This window comes from Monopterus albus, unplaced genomic scaffold (assembly GCF_001952655.1).
Source record: "Monopterus albus unplaced genomic scaffold, M_albus_1.0 scaffold77.1, whole genome shotgun sequence".
In the NCBI taxonomy this organism is placed as follows: domain Eukaryota; kingdom Metazoa; phylum Chordata; class Actinopteri; order Synbranchiformes; family Synbranchidae; genus Monopterus; species Monopterus albus.
The window spans coordinates 99,451-117,296 of record NW_018127957.1 but is presented as its reverse complement, the minus strand read 5'-3'; the positions used below and the strand labels follow the sequence as shown (position 1 = coordinate 117,296).

General features: G+C 41.1%; 1 protein-coding gene across 2 annotated transcripts in view; it reads left to right on the top strand.

Annotated features, from left to right (window-relative positions):
* Positions 1-17,846, top strand: part of LOC109963682 (ubiquitin-conjugating enzyme E2 E2-like) — a 75,060-nt gene that overhangs the window by 11,080 nt on the left and 46,134 nt on the right. For both annotated transcript variants that reach the window (XM_020606402.1, XM_020606401.1), the window contains exon 3: positions 3,191-3,241. In XM_020606402.1, the coding sequence (XP_020462058.1) occupies positions 3,191-3,241 (51 nt within the window). The remainder of the gene's footprint in view (positions 1-3,190; positions 3,242-17,846) is intronic.

Genomic DNA, 17,846 nt, shown 5'->3' with positions numbered 1-17,846 from the left:
AAGCCCATCCTGCAGATGCAGTACATACAGTGTATTTTGTCTTCAGCGAACTGTATAGTAGCATTTTAACACATTTGTCAGAGGACACTCCTCTCCAGGAGTAAGAGCTTTAGTATAATGTAATGTAAGCCTCACATTGCAGTGTGAATATTGAATATCTATTCATTGTCACGTCGGTGGTGAAACAATATATCATGTCAGCATCTTGTCCTCCTCCTCCTGTTGTATATCAGCAAATTGTTTTATGTCCCCACTAACAAACAGCTGTGTGAACAGACTATGTTCAGTAAGCATACTCAGTTATTTAGTTTTTTGTTGCTGTGGCACAAAGGTGTAGTCAGAGGGTTTAAAACACCCCCATCCAAAAATGTTTTATAGCCTATATCGTATTGTGCAGAGCTTTTAAGAAGGCAGTACAACAATGCACCGGACAGAACATGTTATCATAGAAGTTAGTTCCTCTGGTAAAGTGCTTCAGCCATCCTCTTTGGTAGTGGTGTCACAGATCTTGGTTGATCCGTACAGATTCCCCCTCATTCCGCATGTGACCTGTGGATTAATTGCTGGTAAGACGCTTCCTCACTGTCCCTGCCGCTTCAGTTTCTAGAGAGAGTGAGATGTGCACAGCAGGGGATATTAGTGTTTTTCCACATCAGGAACTTAACATGACCTTGCAGGGCTGATGTGGTCGGTGCACTTTGCTTTTCCACTGCATTTTCCATGTGTGTAGCTGAGGGCACGCACACACCCACGCTGTGTTCACTTTACATTTCCTGTAGACTTATTCTAACCTTAACCATAACCACTACTTGCCTAACACCTAACCCTGAGACTAACCTTAAACCATGTTGCCACCCTAAAATTCAGTGAGTGTGTAAACAGTTTTTGGTCCCCATAATGTAAGTAATACAAAGGCACACGGGTGAGGTTAGAGCCTCAAATAGGAATTTACAATGCGCCTTCATCTAAAACTGAGGAGCCAATTAGAGTGGAGTATTCTCATAACAGACATGATGTAGTCCAGTACAACAACACCTTTAACTATGACCTCAATAATAAACATAAAATTGAATTTATACATTTGTGACACTTTCACCAAAAACTGAAACATTTTGTGCTTCATAAAGATGGATGTTAAAAGCAGAAGTGTTGCACTGAAGTGCTTGCAGTTGTACAGGTGTATCTAATAAATTGGCCAGTGAGTATATATTCCAAGTTTATGAGGTGAACTCCTGCTGGATGAGTCTAGCACCATTAAAGCGGCAGTTACTTTTTTATTTTCAGCTAAAGTCCAAATATCATTTGGCTCCTTTTCCTGGCATGTCAAGAGGATTATTACCGAGTTTTTGTTCATAGATTGAATATTTGCAGTAGTGTGATTAATGCAAGCATGAAATAAGGCAACAGACAGTAGGCTCATGGTCAGGGACAGATCTACAGGAGGGTGGGCGGGCAGCTGCCCCCAAGAGGTTTCAGTTCTTAACACTACTTATAAAAATGCATATCACTGTGTCCTGGCTGAGTGGTAGGGGCAAGGAGGAAAAATGGGATTGGGCCCAAATGTGATTAAATAATGAAAGTATGCCTGTTCATATCATAGTGTTGGGCAAAGAATTCACTCTCTAAACGTTATCACTAGACATGATGTGATTTTAGTCAAAAATCAGTACGAGCGCTGTTGCAATGTTCACATTGTTTTTCCTCTATGTTTTAATTAGCGCTGAATGATTTTAGAAAATATTGCACCTTTTTTAGCAATATTGTCAAACCCAACAGTATATGAACACAGAAAAGGCATATTTCTTTCCTTCCTTCATTCATAAAATTCTGCAGATCTGAGCTCCTCTCAGACTGAGTAGTGTCCAATGAAACCAGAAAACTAAGCTGTACAGCATCAGCCTACTAAATGATCTCCGACCAGCTTCATTTTGCCTATATCTTATGCTGTAAAACATGACTGGTGTTTGTGCTGGATGTCTAGCTTTTTAAACTACTGTTCATGTAAAGTGAGTCAACAGCGGTCACTGCTGCTGCCTCAGTGTTCAAGGATGATAATGGTACAACTGTAACTGGGTGGTGGGACCAAACCGATGTAGTCGGTGGAGGGAGACAGAAGTGAGGGAGGTGACAGTCACTCAGAAACTCAGCGGGCTGTGCTGCTGCTCTGTGTGTGTAAAGAAGACCGACCCTGGCTTTATCTTCTGATCTCACAATGTTTACGGATGTAGACATTCAAAGTGTTATGCTTTTTACGGTGGCCTCTCATTGTCTCTATCTTAGCCACATTATTAATCACGAAATCCATCAGTCGACTGAGAATCTGTACCCGCTTCAACAGTGACACTGTACGATGCAGGGACATATAAGGTCAAATAACACTATTTAGAAAACTGCTGCCCAGAACGAGGAGAAAAAGATGACAAAATCCACAAGGACAAGACGCATGAAGGTGTACTTTATTAGAACAGACTCATTCTTTCATTCGGTACCCAAAGCTCATAACTAGAAGTGAGGGTTGTAACATAGATTGACTAGTAAATCGAGCGTTTCGCCTTCGGGCTCAGCTCCCTCTTCACCACAACAGTCACATTACTGCTGAGGCTGCACCGGATCATCTGGGATACTCAAACTCCTTCACTTGGAAAACAACTAACTCCAATTTGCTCCATCGTGAAATGTGACAGAGGTGGAGCTCTTTGCACGGCAGAGAATAACATCCACATTTGTAGCCAACTGAGTGATAAATGACAAGGAGAGCCCTGGTCGGCAAATCCCCGGCATAGTTTTGTAATGAATATTTAACCAGGGAGAAATTTGACCCCTCTCCGGTCTGATCATTAAACCTTCTTTTTATGTGCCCCCAACAGAGCCGATAGAGGCCCATGATCAGCAGCAACGTTTCATTTGACAGTATACATATGCTCCAGACATATCGGATATGATTCCTCTATCCGACATGGCCTTTTGACATCAATGTCAACATAAGTGAATGTGGTTAATGGCAAATATTCAGCTGTGCATTCCTGGGCTGATGTTGCGTGACAGAACTTATTTCTGTGTTCAAACACAGCTCTCAGGAGCTCATTAGAAAATCAATGGTCTTCAGTGTGTACAAATGTAGGATTTATACAACTGTCTGCTTTGTGTGTTAGACAATGTGATCATATCATTGCTTTTCCTCTCGTTTCAGAATCCAGAAGGAGCTAGCAGAGATAACCTTGGACCCACCGCCAAATTGCAGGTAGGAGCCTGCTGATTGTGTGTGTGTGTGTGTTTTTTTTTAAGAGCTATTTGCTCCAACACCTGAGGCACTTTTGTGTTTGTGCGAGTGTGTGTGAGCCTGTTTGAATGGATTCTGCAGGCTCAGTGAGTCACATGAATAGCACAGGTATATTATTGTGCTGTGTTTGCACCAGTGTTTGCTCTGGCTGGAGCACAATGAATGGACCTTGTAAGTGGTCTGTGTCATGAACAAGTTAAAATAAATAAAATATTGGTGCGATTGACCTGTTTTCCAGTGTATACCATTAGGATCACTGTGGCAACAGTGTTGCATTTACTCACGCTCCCCTGAGGGTAGGATAGGCACTCGGCTGTGGCTCGACTGGCTTGCATGGTTTATTTGTGTCAGAGTGCGGTGAAAGGCTGGATGCTGCACACTCCTGCCAATTAAGATCTGAGTGAGAGCTTTTCACTGTTTTTTGTTGAATCGTCATTTGTTATTCTTCTCAAACTGATGACTTTTGGGAGCAGTGGTAGAGGCTGGTGGGAAGGTGGAGGTGGGACCGTGCAGCTCCATACTGGGCTGTGACGTTGAGGCGTTTCCTGTAGGGCTGAGAAAGCCATCCAGCACAAACACCAGTCATGTTTTTATCTTATGTTTGTTTTTAATAAGGTATTTGATTATATTAAAAGGGGTGTGTGTTGGTTATATTGGTCTGAGAGCTTTGATTGACAGTCTGATACTGTCACTCAACTTCTGGTCACTACCGCATCGTATCTGGTTGCAAAATACCAAGGTGGCAACTGTCGTATTCACCATATTGTGGCTTCACTTTTGTATAAATGAATGGAGTGGTGATGTGTCATCAATTTTTTATACACAGTTTGTGCTTTTAACTGATCAAATGGATCTAACACATAACATTTCCCTTTCTGAGACGTGTATAGATGGAGGGAAAGCCTTTCACCTTTCAGAAGAAAACAATTCTCCTGCCATATTGTTTGCAGTATAACTGAACAGCCACTGTGTTTTTTAGCAGGTGAGAACAGAAAACGATCTGTTTTCATGAAGGGACTATCAGTCACCATAGCAGAGATTTCTCTGGCAGGTTGCAGTCTGTTTGTCAGCCCTCCAGTCTTAAAGACAAGGCTAATCTGGCTGAAGTGAGCCATTATGTTTCCTGACAAAGGGCCAAACAGCAGAGGAGGAAAAAGAAATTTAATGTGCAGGCATTTGTTTAGATGACATTTTTCTGTGTAAAGAGAAGCTTCCTTGAAGGATGTCCAGGCTGAAAGGAGCCCTCATGATGAACAGACTGAGCTTGGCTGCAGTCAGGAGTCCTCAGTGAAGTGAAAAATGAGGCTCGGGCTGTTCAAGTGTATTTCAGTGGCATTCAGAGATACGAGCCAGTGAATGTGGCGCTACTTGAAATGTAGATTTCTGTATTTATATGCCCCTTGGGGTATTTGCCTCAGTCTTAACAGCTCCCAGTTCCCCCACAAGGCTGTCACTTCCCCGGTGTTTGATTTAGCCTGCATGTTTCACCACAACAATCCTGTTCTTTTGCGTGATAAGCAAAGCACAGTGTGAACATTAAAACCCTTCTGCTGAGATAAATTCCCTTAAACAGTACAGTACCTTCTCGCACACAGTGTCAGTTCAAACAAAAAGCCTTGCATTTCCCCAGCCCTTTCTTCACCTACTAATTGATCTGACAGTGTTAAATAGGCCGTGTTTGCTGAAAGACATCAGATGTGAGGGGTTATGAGCGAGCGCTGTGATGCAGCTCATTACCCCACAGGCTTCGGTGTTTTTTATTTTGTTTCTTTCTTTTTTTGCTCCCGCCAGAATAAAGCACAGCTCATGATCACAGCCACATCTATAAACATCCTCTCTGACTCTCTTCTTGCCCTCCCCCCCCCCGATAGAAGTAATGGTGCTGTAATCCCTATTGGGAATGAAATACAAAACACCTTTAACTTTTAATAAGGCAATGTGCCTTGTTTTCATTTGGCTTCATTTTAAGAAGACTTAGAAGATTTTTTGGAACCATTTGCAGAAATATTTTTTATCATTCTTTTTAATTATCTTTGTCACCCTGCCAGTGAGCAATTAATTGAATGTGACAAGCGCTCAGGAAGGGTATGTAAATAGCCCCCACACTAGACACATTATATTAGCCCGGTGCTTGGTCGGCCCTCCTCACTCTGCGTGTGTGTGCGCGTGTGCGTGTGCGTGTGCGCTTTCCATAATTACCATATCCTTTCATGATAGTCCTGGCAGCATTTTGATAAGGATCCCTCATCGGCTGAGGGGAAACAATGTGCAGATTCCAAGGGGGAATTGGCCACGCTCTCTCTCTTCTTCGTAATCCCAGTAAGACTTTGTCTGCTCCAGAAGAATAACTTCCTAGTGAATATCAGTGTCATCTAAGGAATGAAAGCAATAAGGCAGAAGAGAGTATCAGTGCACAATGGGCTGAATGAGAGAAATGTAAATTCATGTATGGCTATCAGGCTGTAGATGTGATTGAGTCAAATACGACTCCACTTTCATTGTCGTCTGCTGCAAAGCGCTGGTTTGCTTTCTTATAGGAAGATGACAGACACTGAGCTTCGCTGTGGTGATAATAGATTTTCATCCAACTGTCACAATGTGGCATATAACAGAATGTAAATTGTGTTTGTCATCTAGGTTGATGCACATCAGCAAGCTTTGTTCATTTCATTAAATAGCTTTAATGACAAACAGGTTACTGGCGTTAATCAGGAGAGTGGAGGTTCTTGAGTGCCAGCTAATGTGTGCTGTATTTCACAGCAGTATTACTATGGGGCCAGACAAATGTACTACAAAACAGATCTCAGCCCAGCAATATCAGCCATCTTCAGTTTGATGCAGGTTCTACAGTGTAAATCCAGCATAAAACTCTCAAATAGATTTTTGTTCTTTACATAATTAGGTCATGCAGCTGTACACCCATGACTTAGTTTATAGAGTAGGACAGTTCCTTTAAGAGCCACTAATCTTCAATGAATTTCACAGTCAGCTGTGCAGGCTTTGTTGTAGGTGTCTCATTGTGTCTCTGCTGCTTCAGAGACAAGAATAACATTAAACAAGAGTGACATTCTACGTCATCACCAGGGCTGCACAGTTCAGTGTACCAAACAATTAGCAGTTAATCTGCCAATGGCAGTGTCTTATCACCTGACCAAATTTCATCTGGATTTGATCTGGATTCCAGATCTAGCAGGTATTTAACACTGAAAACCAATTGAATTTATTTTTTGCTACTTGGCCTACAATAAAGGTAGAACCCTGAAATGTACTGTCTACCTATCGTACTCTAAAAGATGATCAAGATTCGATCTGGATTAGGGATTTTAGGACGCATTTTGTTGTTCTGGATCTTATTCTTCCACAAAGGAGCCATTTGCATGAGCGAATGTTGGAGTGTTGGAGGTCCATGTGCTGTCACAATACCCATTACAGTTTCTGAGAGTGATGTCTTTATTTGTCATCATTTTGGCTGAACAGTTCAGAATCCACAGTCATTCATTTTTCTGTCATTTAAGACCTGGGAAAGAAGTACGTTCTTTTGGCCATCATCTACTAACTACATTTATTATGAGATGAGATCTGTCACAGTCTCGGTGCTCCTTCTATCCCTTCTGCTGAACTACTGGAGTGTGTACAGACTGCAGTGTATTGAAAGGGAACTTGGAGGTCACAGGGTAATGCACAGGGGGTGAGAGTGATGTTGGTGGTAGTATGGATGGTGGTAGGGTGGTATGTCACCAGGTATGTCTAACAGCAAAGTTTTACCCCTGGGCCCCTTCATAGGTTAATTCAGTCCTGACTGCAGGAAAAGAAGCACAGAATTATCGTCTGTGACCAACCCATGAAATTTAAAGGTGCATTAATTAAGATTGCACTAACCCCGTCCATGTCACTCTGCTGCCTACAGCACTTCTGTTGTGATCCCAGCTTCTCTAGCCTGTGTTGTCAAAGTATGGTCCATAAATTAGCCCTGCTTGCCACCTAGCCAAGGCTATATGAAGCACTTTTTGAACCACAAGTAGTCATTTCAAACATCCAGCCACAAAAGAGCCTCTTGTCAGTTCAAAGGCTGCAACAGTGGCTGCCAGAGCAAAGAGGTGGTGTTCTTTTGTACAAAGTGAGACGAAGAAAGAGCAAAAACCAGGGTTAATATCAGTTTGGCTTTATGAAATGGAGAGTGTTAAAATCATCCAAGTTCCTGTAAATTGATTCAGATGTGCCATTCTACCTTCTGGCTGTGTCAGCATCTAAAGCTAATGTGTTTGTTTTAGCAGCTTAGCGTACTGGTAATTATGCCTCTGTGCCAACGATACATGTAGCCAGAGGCATAATGTTTTCAGGTTGTCCGTCCATCCGTCCTTTCATCCCGTTCTTGTGGCCGTGATATGTTGGAATGCGATGAATCTTAGCCATGAATTAACTGATTCTAAATGTACCTTTTGTATTGAACTAATATGATTTTATTTTCAGAGTAATTTGAGCTTTATGTAACGATAGTACACATTAGCAGTAACCAGAGGATTGCCATATTTACTAGTTAGTCAGTCATTTTGTACAGATCGTGTTAACCAGACATGCGTAGTTTACATCATTGCTAGGAAACAAGACGTGATAATAGATTAAAAGAGTGGTTAGAAGCAGCTTAGGGTGTCAGTTGGTTTTGAGTCCATGAGGTAGAGTAGCTTTAAAGACAAAGATAAAATATACAGTATAAGTCACATGTCCACGCATTGCCCATAGTAGTCTCACAGTGACTGACAAGAGAAATTAGCGGCGGATGTTATTCACTGCAGAGCTGTGCTGCCTGTCAGCTCTTTTCCAGCCATAGTAAGTATAAACTGTACTTCTACAACAGAGATGATTAATCAAAAACCAACAAAGTGCTGAACGGTGCCTGAGCCAACAGAAAACTGTTTACCCATGGACTGTAAGATGTGCTCAGGCAAACAGAATTTAAGTAGATTTTTTTTAAAGTGGTGACTTTAGAGATTTTGTTGATGTTTGTTAGTCACTACGGAGAACTTTGTTTTGGAATTACTTATAAGTGAACTTGTTTCTGTGGCTGAGTGTCTCGAAAATGACTTTTCTCATTGAGATGTGATGACATTTCCCTGAGATGCAGGACTCTTTTTTTTTTTTTTTAGAACGTCCTCAGAACACAATCCATCCATTAAATAGTTAAATAAAATAAAACTCATAAGAGCATACATCCCATCATAAAACAATTTCCTAATCTCACACTGTGGTTGCACTTATTCAGTACCTTCCTCTCCAGAATCTGATTTAACGCCTGAAATTTGTCAAAATTATGTACTACTGATTAAAATCATTCTAGTATGAGGTATAACTTTAAATGGAGAGAAACTGCATATACAAGCACATTCCTTTTGGACTGTTTATGAAACTGCACTATTGTGCTGCTTCTTAAGAGCAGACACACCACTGTGTTCAGCTGTCTAACACACACTTACTGCAGTATGATTACTGGTGTTGTGTACAGATCCAGCTGTGATCCGAGCCACTGCTGTGTTTTTGATTCTGATTAAAAATCCAAGATGTATCTAAGTCTAATTTTAGAAATATAGTATGGTAGTCTTAATTAAAATCTAAGTGTAAAGATCATTATCAACATCTAAGGTTTCCCAGTAAAGTTTCTGTCTTCACATTATAGTGCATTGATTGGGAAGTGCATCAAGGGGTGATGGGATCTTAGCAGTAAGTATTTAATTGCACTCAGTGGAGTTTTTCATGACTAGTAGACAAAGAGTGAGAGAGCCTACAGTGAGATCTGCTAGCAAGCAAACATGAATATAAACCAGTGGGTCATCCCCAGTCTCTCATAAGCACCAACACTTCCCTCACTTGCACCTTTACTTTGCTTCTAAGGTCCATCCACCTAAAATGAGGGAAAAAAGCAGCGAAAGAGAATTTGAGGAAATGCTGTATTAACAACATGAGGCGTCCTTTCCTCAGATCCTTCGTCTGATGCTTCCAGTCGCCAACTGATTTCTGATAAAACGATGTGTCTGTTCATAAAAGACTTTTGTGAATGATGCTGTTGAGGTTTTAGCTCCTCCAGCAGCCTCCTCGCAGCAGATTAAGAGTCTTGGGACATCCTCAATCCTCGCCCAGCTCAGGTCGAGGAGTGACGAACAATCCCATAAGACAGTTGAGATGTACCCCAAGCCCCCAGAGACAGCACTGTGAAGTAATTATAGTGTAGTGGCCACACCACATTAACTACTGCTTTCATCACATCTCTCCGTTCATTCATCACTCTACAGTCTCAAAAAGCGACTTCCCATACATATTCAGTAGAAAAGGCGAGGCTGTAAAACAACAAACCTTTCTGAGCGTCACAAAGCCCATGACCCCATTCAGCATCAAGTTTAGAAGGAGAGCAAGTCCTGCTTTAAACCTCTATAATACACCGGGCAGATTGGGCAGGTGCACCTGTACCTAACTTCAAGTTAAATCTCTGTGCGAATGACATTTATGTGATGGTGAAATTCTGTCTCAGGATTTTCAGTGATTATTAAATAGTATTGCACATTTTTTGTATTGATTGTTTTCTTTTTTTAAATTAGAACTAATGAAGGAGATGCAAACTTTGAATAATCTCTGAGCGATCCTTCTTGATTAATTCACATCATAACAAAGAAAGTTCAAATTAATTCTTCATGGTACTGTCGTTCCTAAAGTTTATTGACAGAGGATTTCAGCCATAATCTTTTTACACTTCTTGTTTTGTTATTGGACAAGATACTTGTCACAATTGCAGGTTTTTTCCTCAGTCCAGCCCCTTTCCTCTGTCGAGTTGGAGTGAGGCTGAGGTGTGTATGAAGTGTCCTGGCCTTGAATTCAGAGCTCCTGCCCTGTGGCTGTAGTTCTGGCCTTGTCAGATAAATGGGAGGCCATCCAGTTTGTTATTTGGAAACATCCTGCAGTGAAACAGCCCGCTAGTGGGCACAGCAGCTGTTCAGTCAGCGACTCACTACTCAGTCTAATAGCTGCACATGTTCATACAAGAGCAGCCACCCAGAACAAGAATGATGTAGTCAAACAGCCAATAATATATGCTTAAAATAATATTTTATAGGTGTGATGCACCATGCTGTGGCACTGGTGATGACTATGAAGTGTAGTATTTCTGGTTGGGAAGGGTGCCGAGGCCGTGGTTTGCTGCTGCTGTTTGCCGGGGACGGGGGTGTGTTCTAATAACAACAGAAGTGATGTAACAGAATTACTGTATTACTCTGCTTTGCTGCCACAAATCTTTGTCAGTTCACAATGCACATGTCAGACTTCATAGAGTGAAAATACTGCAGTCTTGCTGCTGGTTTATCAGAGGTGTCTTCCTCCTCTGAGCTTAAGGAGATGTCTTCACTGTTATTGCCAAGGACACTCAGTCTGCTCGTCACCCTCGGCTGTGTAATGTTAGAAAGCTGTGGTTAGTAGTTATGGTTCCCATGAAACCACACAGTTAACTTGTGTGTTGTTGAGTGTGTTTCACTTGATGGCTGCTGTCAAAGCATGTGAAAGACAAGATTTTGACCTCTGGCCAAAGTTACAGAATAATGAATCCACTTATTTGTAGCTGCAGGGCTTACATGTCTTCCACTACCAATAGTTCTGTGTATGTATTTTATTTAGCTTTATTTTTTCTGGTCTGGGTCCCAGTTCAGTTCAGTTTGGGATCATGTTAATACTGTACCGTGTTATTTTACAGTAGATGCTAGTCTACTAAGCCAAGTCCGTCATAAAATTATTTTCACAGTTTGGTGACACAGAGCCCTGACCAAACCCCCATCCAACACCTTGGGGTGAACAACAACCAGACCCTCTCATCCAAAATCGGTGTTGGATCTCATTCATTTGCTTGTGGCTGAATGGGAGCAAACCCCTGCAGCCAGACTCAACATGTGGTGGAAAGTCAGACCAGAAGAGGCTGTTACAGCAGTAGATTAATGAAAAGGGGTTTGGAATGAAATACTCAGCAAGAAGACATGAATCTTCAGATGTCTACATACTTTTGATCAGAAATATGTAGACCTGCTTGTAATCTGATTAGGTGCTCTGAAGCAAAAAGACATCTGAGATAGTCTGATCTGTTCTGAGCGACTAATAAAACTGTAGAATATTCCACTGTACTTGTCTCATTTACACCTGTTGTTGAAGTCAGTGGTCACCGTGCAGTCGGACACCTGAAGAGATCTGTGAATTGATTACATTTCAGAAAGCTCATGGCATGAACGTCTTTCAACATCCATCCTTGTTTACTTGATGGGTTAAAACCAGAAGGCATAATGTTTGTACAGTGGTGGCTTAATGTTTAGAGAAGTGAGCTTGTGCAGAAGGTCACCAGTTCAATTCCTGGACCCGCAAGATAAACTCTGGTTGGGACAGGTGACAAAGCAGCACTTACCCCACCATCTTTAACACCAATGCTCTTTACCCCACCTGCTCCAGTGGTGGCCACAGGTCAGTCTGTTTTCAGGGTGTTCCTGAAAAAAGAGGTGGCCTCTCAGTGAAAATACCTTTCAATAAGGTTAAAAAAAGTGACTCTTGTGTCTTATCTTGGAACAAACATTAGCCAGAGCTACGGTTCATTTAGTGATTCACTGCCAGTGCCATTATGGAACGCTTGCTGTTTAAATGCAGCTGAAAGAATCTGCTGTTGATCTGTTGTTTTAACTGGCAGAAAGGATGGTGCACACTAGGGCTGTCACTTTTTCCGAAAATCATGTTCAAACGATGTTTGAACTGACAAAATTCTTCTGAATTAATCCAGACTGCAGGTTTGCAAACACAATTGGATGATTCATTCCAGTGACTCTAACAGGTTGTATGGTTGTCTGTCTAATGGAACATTTACTTAAACGTCTGCTTAGGACCCCTTTGTTCTGTAAAAGGTTTTAACCAGCTGTAGAAAACAGGATCCCTGGAATCACTTCAGATTTGTGCAGTGATGCCTTTGACATGGGTAGAACCCCTGGGGATTCCAGGCAGCCAAAGAGTTAGGAACAATCATTTTTCTTTAAGTTCACAGACTGAGGGGGAAAAATTGTGGTTGAGAGTCACAGAGAGACATTTCCATATACGTCACCAAGGAAGGAGAGAAGGAACTTAAAGATTCCTGCAGCCCCCCTGCAGGGAGCTGACACTATGGAAATACTAATTATGCCAGCGACGTTCTCCCGCTGGCTTCCTTTTCTGTTTTCACACCATGTTATCAGCTCTCACTTGCTTCACACTATTGAGATAGGTGATTATGGCCTTTCTCATTTCTTTTAAATGTAATATTTTATTTATATGGTGTTTTTCCTTTTCTGTCAGTTTCAGTACAGACGTGCATTTGTGTGCTTTTATTTGTGGCCAGCCAGTGTAAGTTGTATCTCAAAATAGATAAAAATGTCACATGAATTTATTTTTAATGTGCCTTATTTTTTCACACAAATTTGTCCTATGCCAAACACATAGTGTGCTGATGAATTAATGTGAGGTTGACATATCTGGTGATCGATCAGCCACCTGCTGAGCTGAATCAAAAGGAGTGGGGGACATATTTCATCTTCCCACTGTAGTTGCTATGTGACGTTTTAAACGCTCATCTCATTCATTAATACGTAGCCTTTAATGTGGAATGTAACGCTGCTTGTTTTCTCTTCATCTTAACAATCCTAAATCTGTCATTAAAACACACCACTTTCTTTTGATGTTCTTTAAAATGAAACATAGTTGCTTGTTTAAAAAGTAATCAGCAGCTATAATAAATGAATTGTTTTAGTCTTTTGTTGAGGCAACAATTGCTGCTGTTCTTTATCTAATGTGATAGTAAACTGAAGTGTAATTACACTATTCTGACATTTTTTAGGTGAAACAATTAATTGTTTAATCTGGGAAATCTGCAGATGAATCAATAATGAAAATAATCATTAGAGATACTAAGTCATTAACAAAGAACCTTTCTGGACACTGTTCAGATTTAGCTGCAGGCTGCATGTGGAGAGAGAGGCCTGTGATATACAGCGAATGTGCCTGGCTTTGAATCAAACTGTTGCCATTATACAGCATGTGTCTTGACCCCTCCTCCACCAGGACAGTCCTAATATTAAGCTCCTCATTTAATCCATGAGTGGGTGTCACAACTTGAATTGATGAATGATCATGTGTGCTGATAAAAGGAATCTACAGTTGTTTTCATCTAGCAGTTTTGGTAAAAAAAAAATAATCATACGGCCACTGCAATTAGACTTTGTGTCACACATGACAGGGGAAGGTGGGGATTTGTGTAAAGCACCCATATGTGTCCTCACCAGCTGGTTGTTATCACTGCAGTGTGTTTTAGAGTCTGTGATCAAACACAAAGGAGGGCGCCCTTGTTATTTTGTGTGTGTGTGGGGACCCACAAGCATGTGGCGTATTCTTCTGTGTGAGCTCATCAGAGTGCACACACATAATCCTGTTGTGGCCTGTGACCTCCTACTCATAACATTTCATATAGAAAAACCCTAAGAAAGGTAGCGTATGTATTAGCTGCACTGAGAAAGGCCCGGCTCTTTATCCTCGCCTGTGTCTGCTCCTTCATCCTCATTCGTTTCCTCCCTTCTCTTGTCTGCAGTTTGCTACAGCTGACTAAGCCTGTCTCTGTAGTGGTGTGTGTGTGCCTGTGAATGAGGTCATCAGTCTGTATATCAACTATGCACATCATGTCTCTGTGTTGGATGAAGGAATAGCCTCCTATTAGATATGCAGTTCTGTTCTTAAGTGGAAAGACTACATTATCCTCCTACAGCACCGGTCTGCCTCTTACAGAGGCGCATACAGGCAGTTAGACATTTTCTCTATCCACACATGCACACTAGTCAAACAGAAACAAAATTGCACTAACATAAATATACCACTTCCTTTCCTGCGCTTAAAGAGGAAACGTCATTCACGTTGGCTACACAGAAACACACTTTCACTTCCTGAACATTACCTTTTAGGACTAGAGTGATACATCCAGCGCTTGTTGGCCTTTTACCAAACGGTATCTTGCAGCAATGTCGTCCATGTCCGATGTGACCGTTTCTCTGACTGCAGGTGTGCGCAGATAGCCTGAAAGAACACACAGTCATTCATTTAATTAAGTAATCTTTCTTTGACATTAATTCTCAAGCACATGTACAGATAGACCCCAGGTGGTGCTCAAACACCTGCCCCTTTGATCACTGACTTGATCAGTGTCCTTTTAACAGGACAGTGGTTTTTAACCATTTATATTATTAGTTTTTTAAAACATTTTTATTCTGGCTCATGGGATCAAATTTCCACTATGTAAACATGAAAGTCAAACAAAGGACATACAAATCAGCAAAAGGGACAGTATGTAAAATCAAGATTAAAACTGAAAATAGTCATCTGTGTCCTGCATCACACCTAAAACAACACAGCAGCACATTATTTGATGTGATATCTCATCAGTTTTATTCTTTGTTCAAAATAAACACTCACTTCGATTCTGATGCTGCAACACGTTACAGAACAAGTTGGCACGTTTGCATTTCAGGGCCAGTAATGAGGTGAAACGATGAAATGATGATTCCATATGAATCATGATTTGTCTCTATATTTTATTTTATATATTTATATACTCTATATTTTGAATTTATACATTCATGACAATTTCACAAAAAAACTGAAACATTCTGAGCTTCATAAACACAGATGTTAAGGCAGAAGTGTTGCATTGAATTGCATACAATTGCACAGGTGTACCTAATAAAGTGGCTGGTGAGTGTATGTTACTCAAAGACATGGATTCATTTTGCTGTATCACTTTTAGGTGTGACCAGTCTTTAAGACTTGAAAATACATGAGTGAATAATAAGTTATTGGAAATGGATAAATAGATCTTGATATGAGAACTAGACAGTGCAGTGATTGGTGCTGCCATGCAGCTTGTGGCTTTGGCCCCCAGCTGCTCATATGCCACCAGAAGAAGTGTGTGCATGTGTGACTGCATAAACATGAAGCAGGGTGCTGCTGCAAAACGGAGCCCAGACAATGACTCTGCAAATAAAAATCAAGATTTCCTCCGGCCTCTAGAGCCTCTGCACTTATCCCATCCCCACCTGAGCCATCGTGCAGTATTTGTGGCTAGTTACTAGCCAGAGCCCCTGTCATCACAGAGATAAAGCAGACAGTTGACAGAAACAGTCTGGGGCGTCTCTTTATCTTCCTGTGTTGTTACAGCTTAACCAACCAGTTGTGAGAGCGAAGATAAGCTGAAGCTCTGCTGCTCTGACAACAGTCGTCATGCATACCTGAGGCTGATACCGCCACAAAAATGTGTGGCCTCAGGACAGGCCAACAGATGCACTGAACAGTCTGGAGGGTGGTTGACTAGTATGTTTGTCTTTCTTTTCAGGTCAAAGGTCAGTTATTGATGCTTTGCTGTTTTCCAAAACCTCGTCTCAGTCAGTATGTGTCTTGGTAATTCGTGTAATTGCTTTGAGCATGCACAGCCATAATTTGTCAGATTTCCTCATTTCTATATTCTTTTATATGATACATTATGAATTTTTTTATATAACAATTGAAAATATTTGCCAACAAACGTTTGCTTTAGATAGTGATATTGACTAAATTACAAGGCCTCAAGACCCATGTAACTGTGATATTTATATTCTGGTGCCTGTCCGTTGAAGGGTTACCCAGTTCTTGCTACCATGCTAACTCTGAGAGACGAGACAGTCCAAGTAACTTCAAAACAGTGCTGATTTATTCAAAGGATCACAGGTAAAATTAACATTACACGCTCAGATATCTTGCACCTCCAAATGCTCGCAGGCAGATGTAAGATGAAAGACCCCGAACCCACCAGGCCTATACATTATATCTCTTCGGTTGGGCTAGCCCCATACTACACAGAAACGTCAACCGATGATTGATCTCAGCTGCATCCTAAGGAATGTAAGGAGGCGGGAAGAATAGTATATAACACACAGTGTTAGAAAAGATCAGATCAGATCATCTTGGCTGTTGCTGTGATCTCCAGATGCGCATCTGTGAATAAAGGTAATTATAATAAGTGCACTTTGGTATTTGTGTGACTGAATATTCTTTCCATCATCTGGAACCCGATGAGGAAGTGGTTGACTTCCGTCAGTAACTAAAAACATTCTCACACAACCTCTAGTACATGTCGTGTCTTAAACATAAGAACATATTATGGCTAAGGCTACAGTTACACACGTCATAATAGTAATATTAAACACCCTGTCTGCTGACAGTCATCAACTTTTCTCTAGTTATCCTTGACCAGATGTACCCTGTAGAAACTCATAAGCATGACTAAGCATTTAACAGTCTAACTAGACATCCTATCTCCACTAAACATTTCTAATACATAAAGTATCTAACCAATTTCTATCTGACTAAAAATATCTAACACTGTTTAATTATATATTTATTTATTTATTCATGTAAATTTTAAGACGGATGAAAAAAGATGTGGTCCAAATGCAAGCTGTGATATCCTAACCAGGGCCCCATTCCCACCTGGTATGAACATGTATTTTGTACCTGGATATATTATCTGGAAAATGGCATCTGATCACAGGCTTTTGAATTGACATCTGGCAGTGGTAAGTTTCCCCGCTGCGTGCCTTCTGTACTGGGATCTGACAGAACTGGTCAAAAGTGATCCTGTTTAGCTTGTTGCCAAATTAGCTTCAGATTCCCAGAAAAGGCAGAGTTAGGTGAGCTTTGAACTTGGACAGACTTTTAAGAATATAACTAAACTGTGCAGATCACATGTACATCTACCTTCAGATGGGGTTTGCTGAGTCCATTTGGATTTGGATTGCAATATGTTCTGCATACATTAGCATGCATGCCTTCTTATTTACACAGAGAAAGTGTGTTACTTTCAGGTGTAAATGTGGCATAGTATGGTTCAAGCTCCAGCATACCTGGAGAGTGTCTGCGGTTATGCTGCATTTCTGGCAACCCAGAACTCTAAAATTTCTTAGTTCCTACTTTAAAACATATGGTAGAACATCTCTGGAGGTCAGGGCTTCGATGGGAAAACTGGCTGATTTCATGAACTTGACTTGTTGGCTCTGCTGACGTTGCAAATATTTATATACTGAATGAGTTCTGGATGAGTTGTCTTCAAATTTTGTAGTCCACAAGCCTAAATCAAGACTCAAGTGATGTCAGTTGTCTCCTCGTGATTGTGTATACAGTGTGAGTAGTACTCAGCATGAATAGTACACAGACTGTGTCAAGCTCCTGTCAAGTATTTAAAACAACCCAAGAAATGTCAAACTTTCAGACTCAAACTTTGACTTCTGAGTAGTTCAGATGATAAAGCTGTGAAGCCTGTAGTCAAAACAGTGAAGACCTGGACTGAGGAGGCTAAGTCAGAGCTACAGGCCTGCTTTGACTGCACAGACTGGAGTGTATTTGAGTCTGCAGCTACAGACCTGGACGAACTCACTGACACTGTGACATCTTATACCAGCTTTTGTGAGGATGTGTGTGTGCCCAAAAAGACCTTCTGCACATACAACAACAA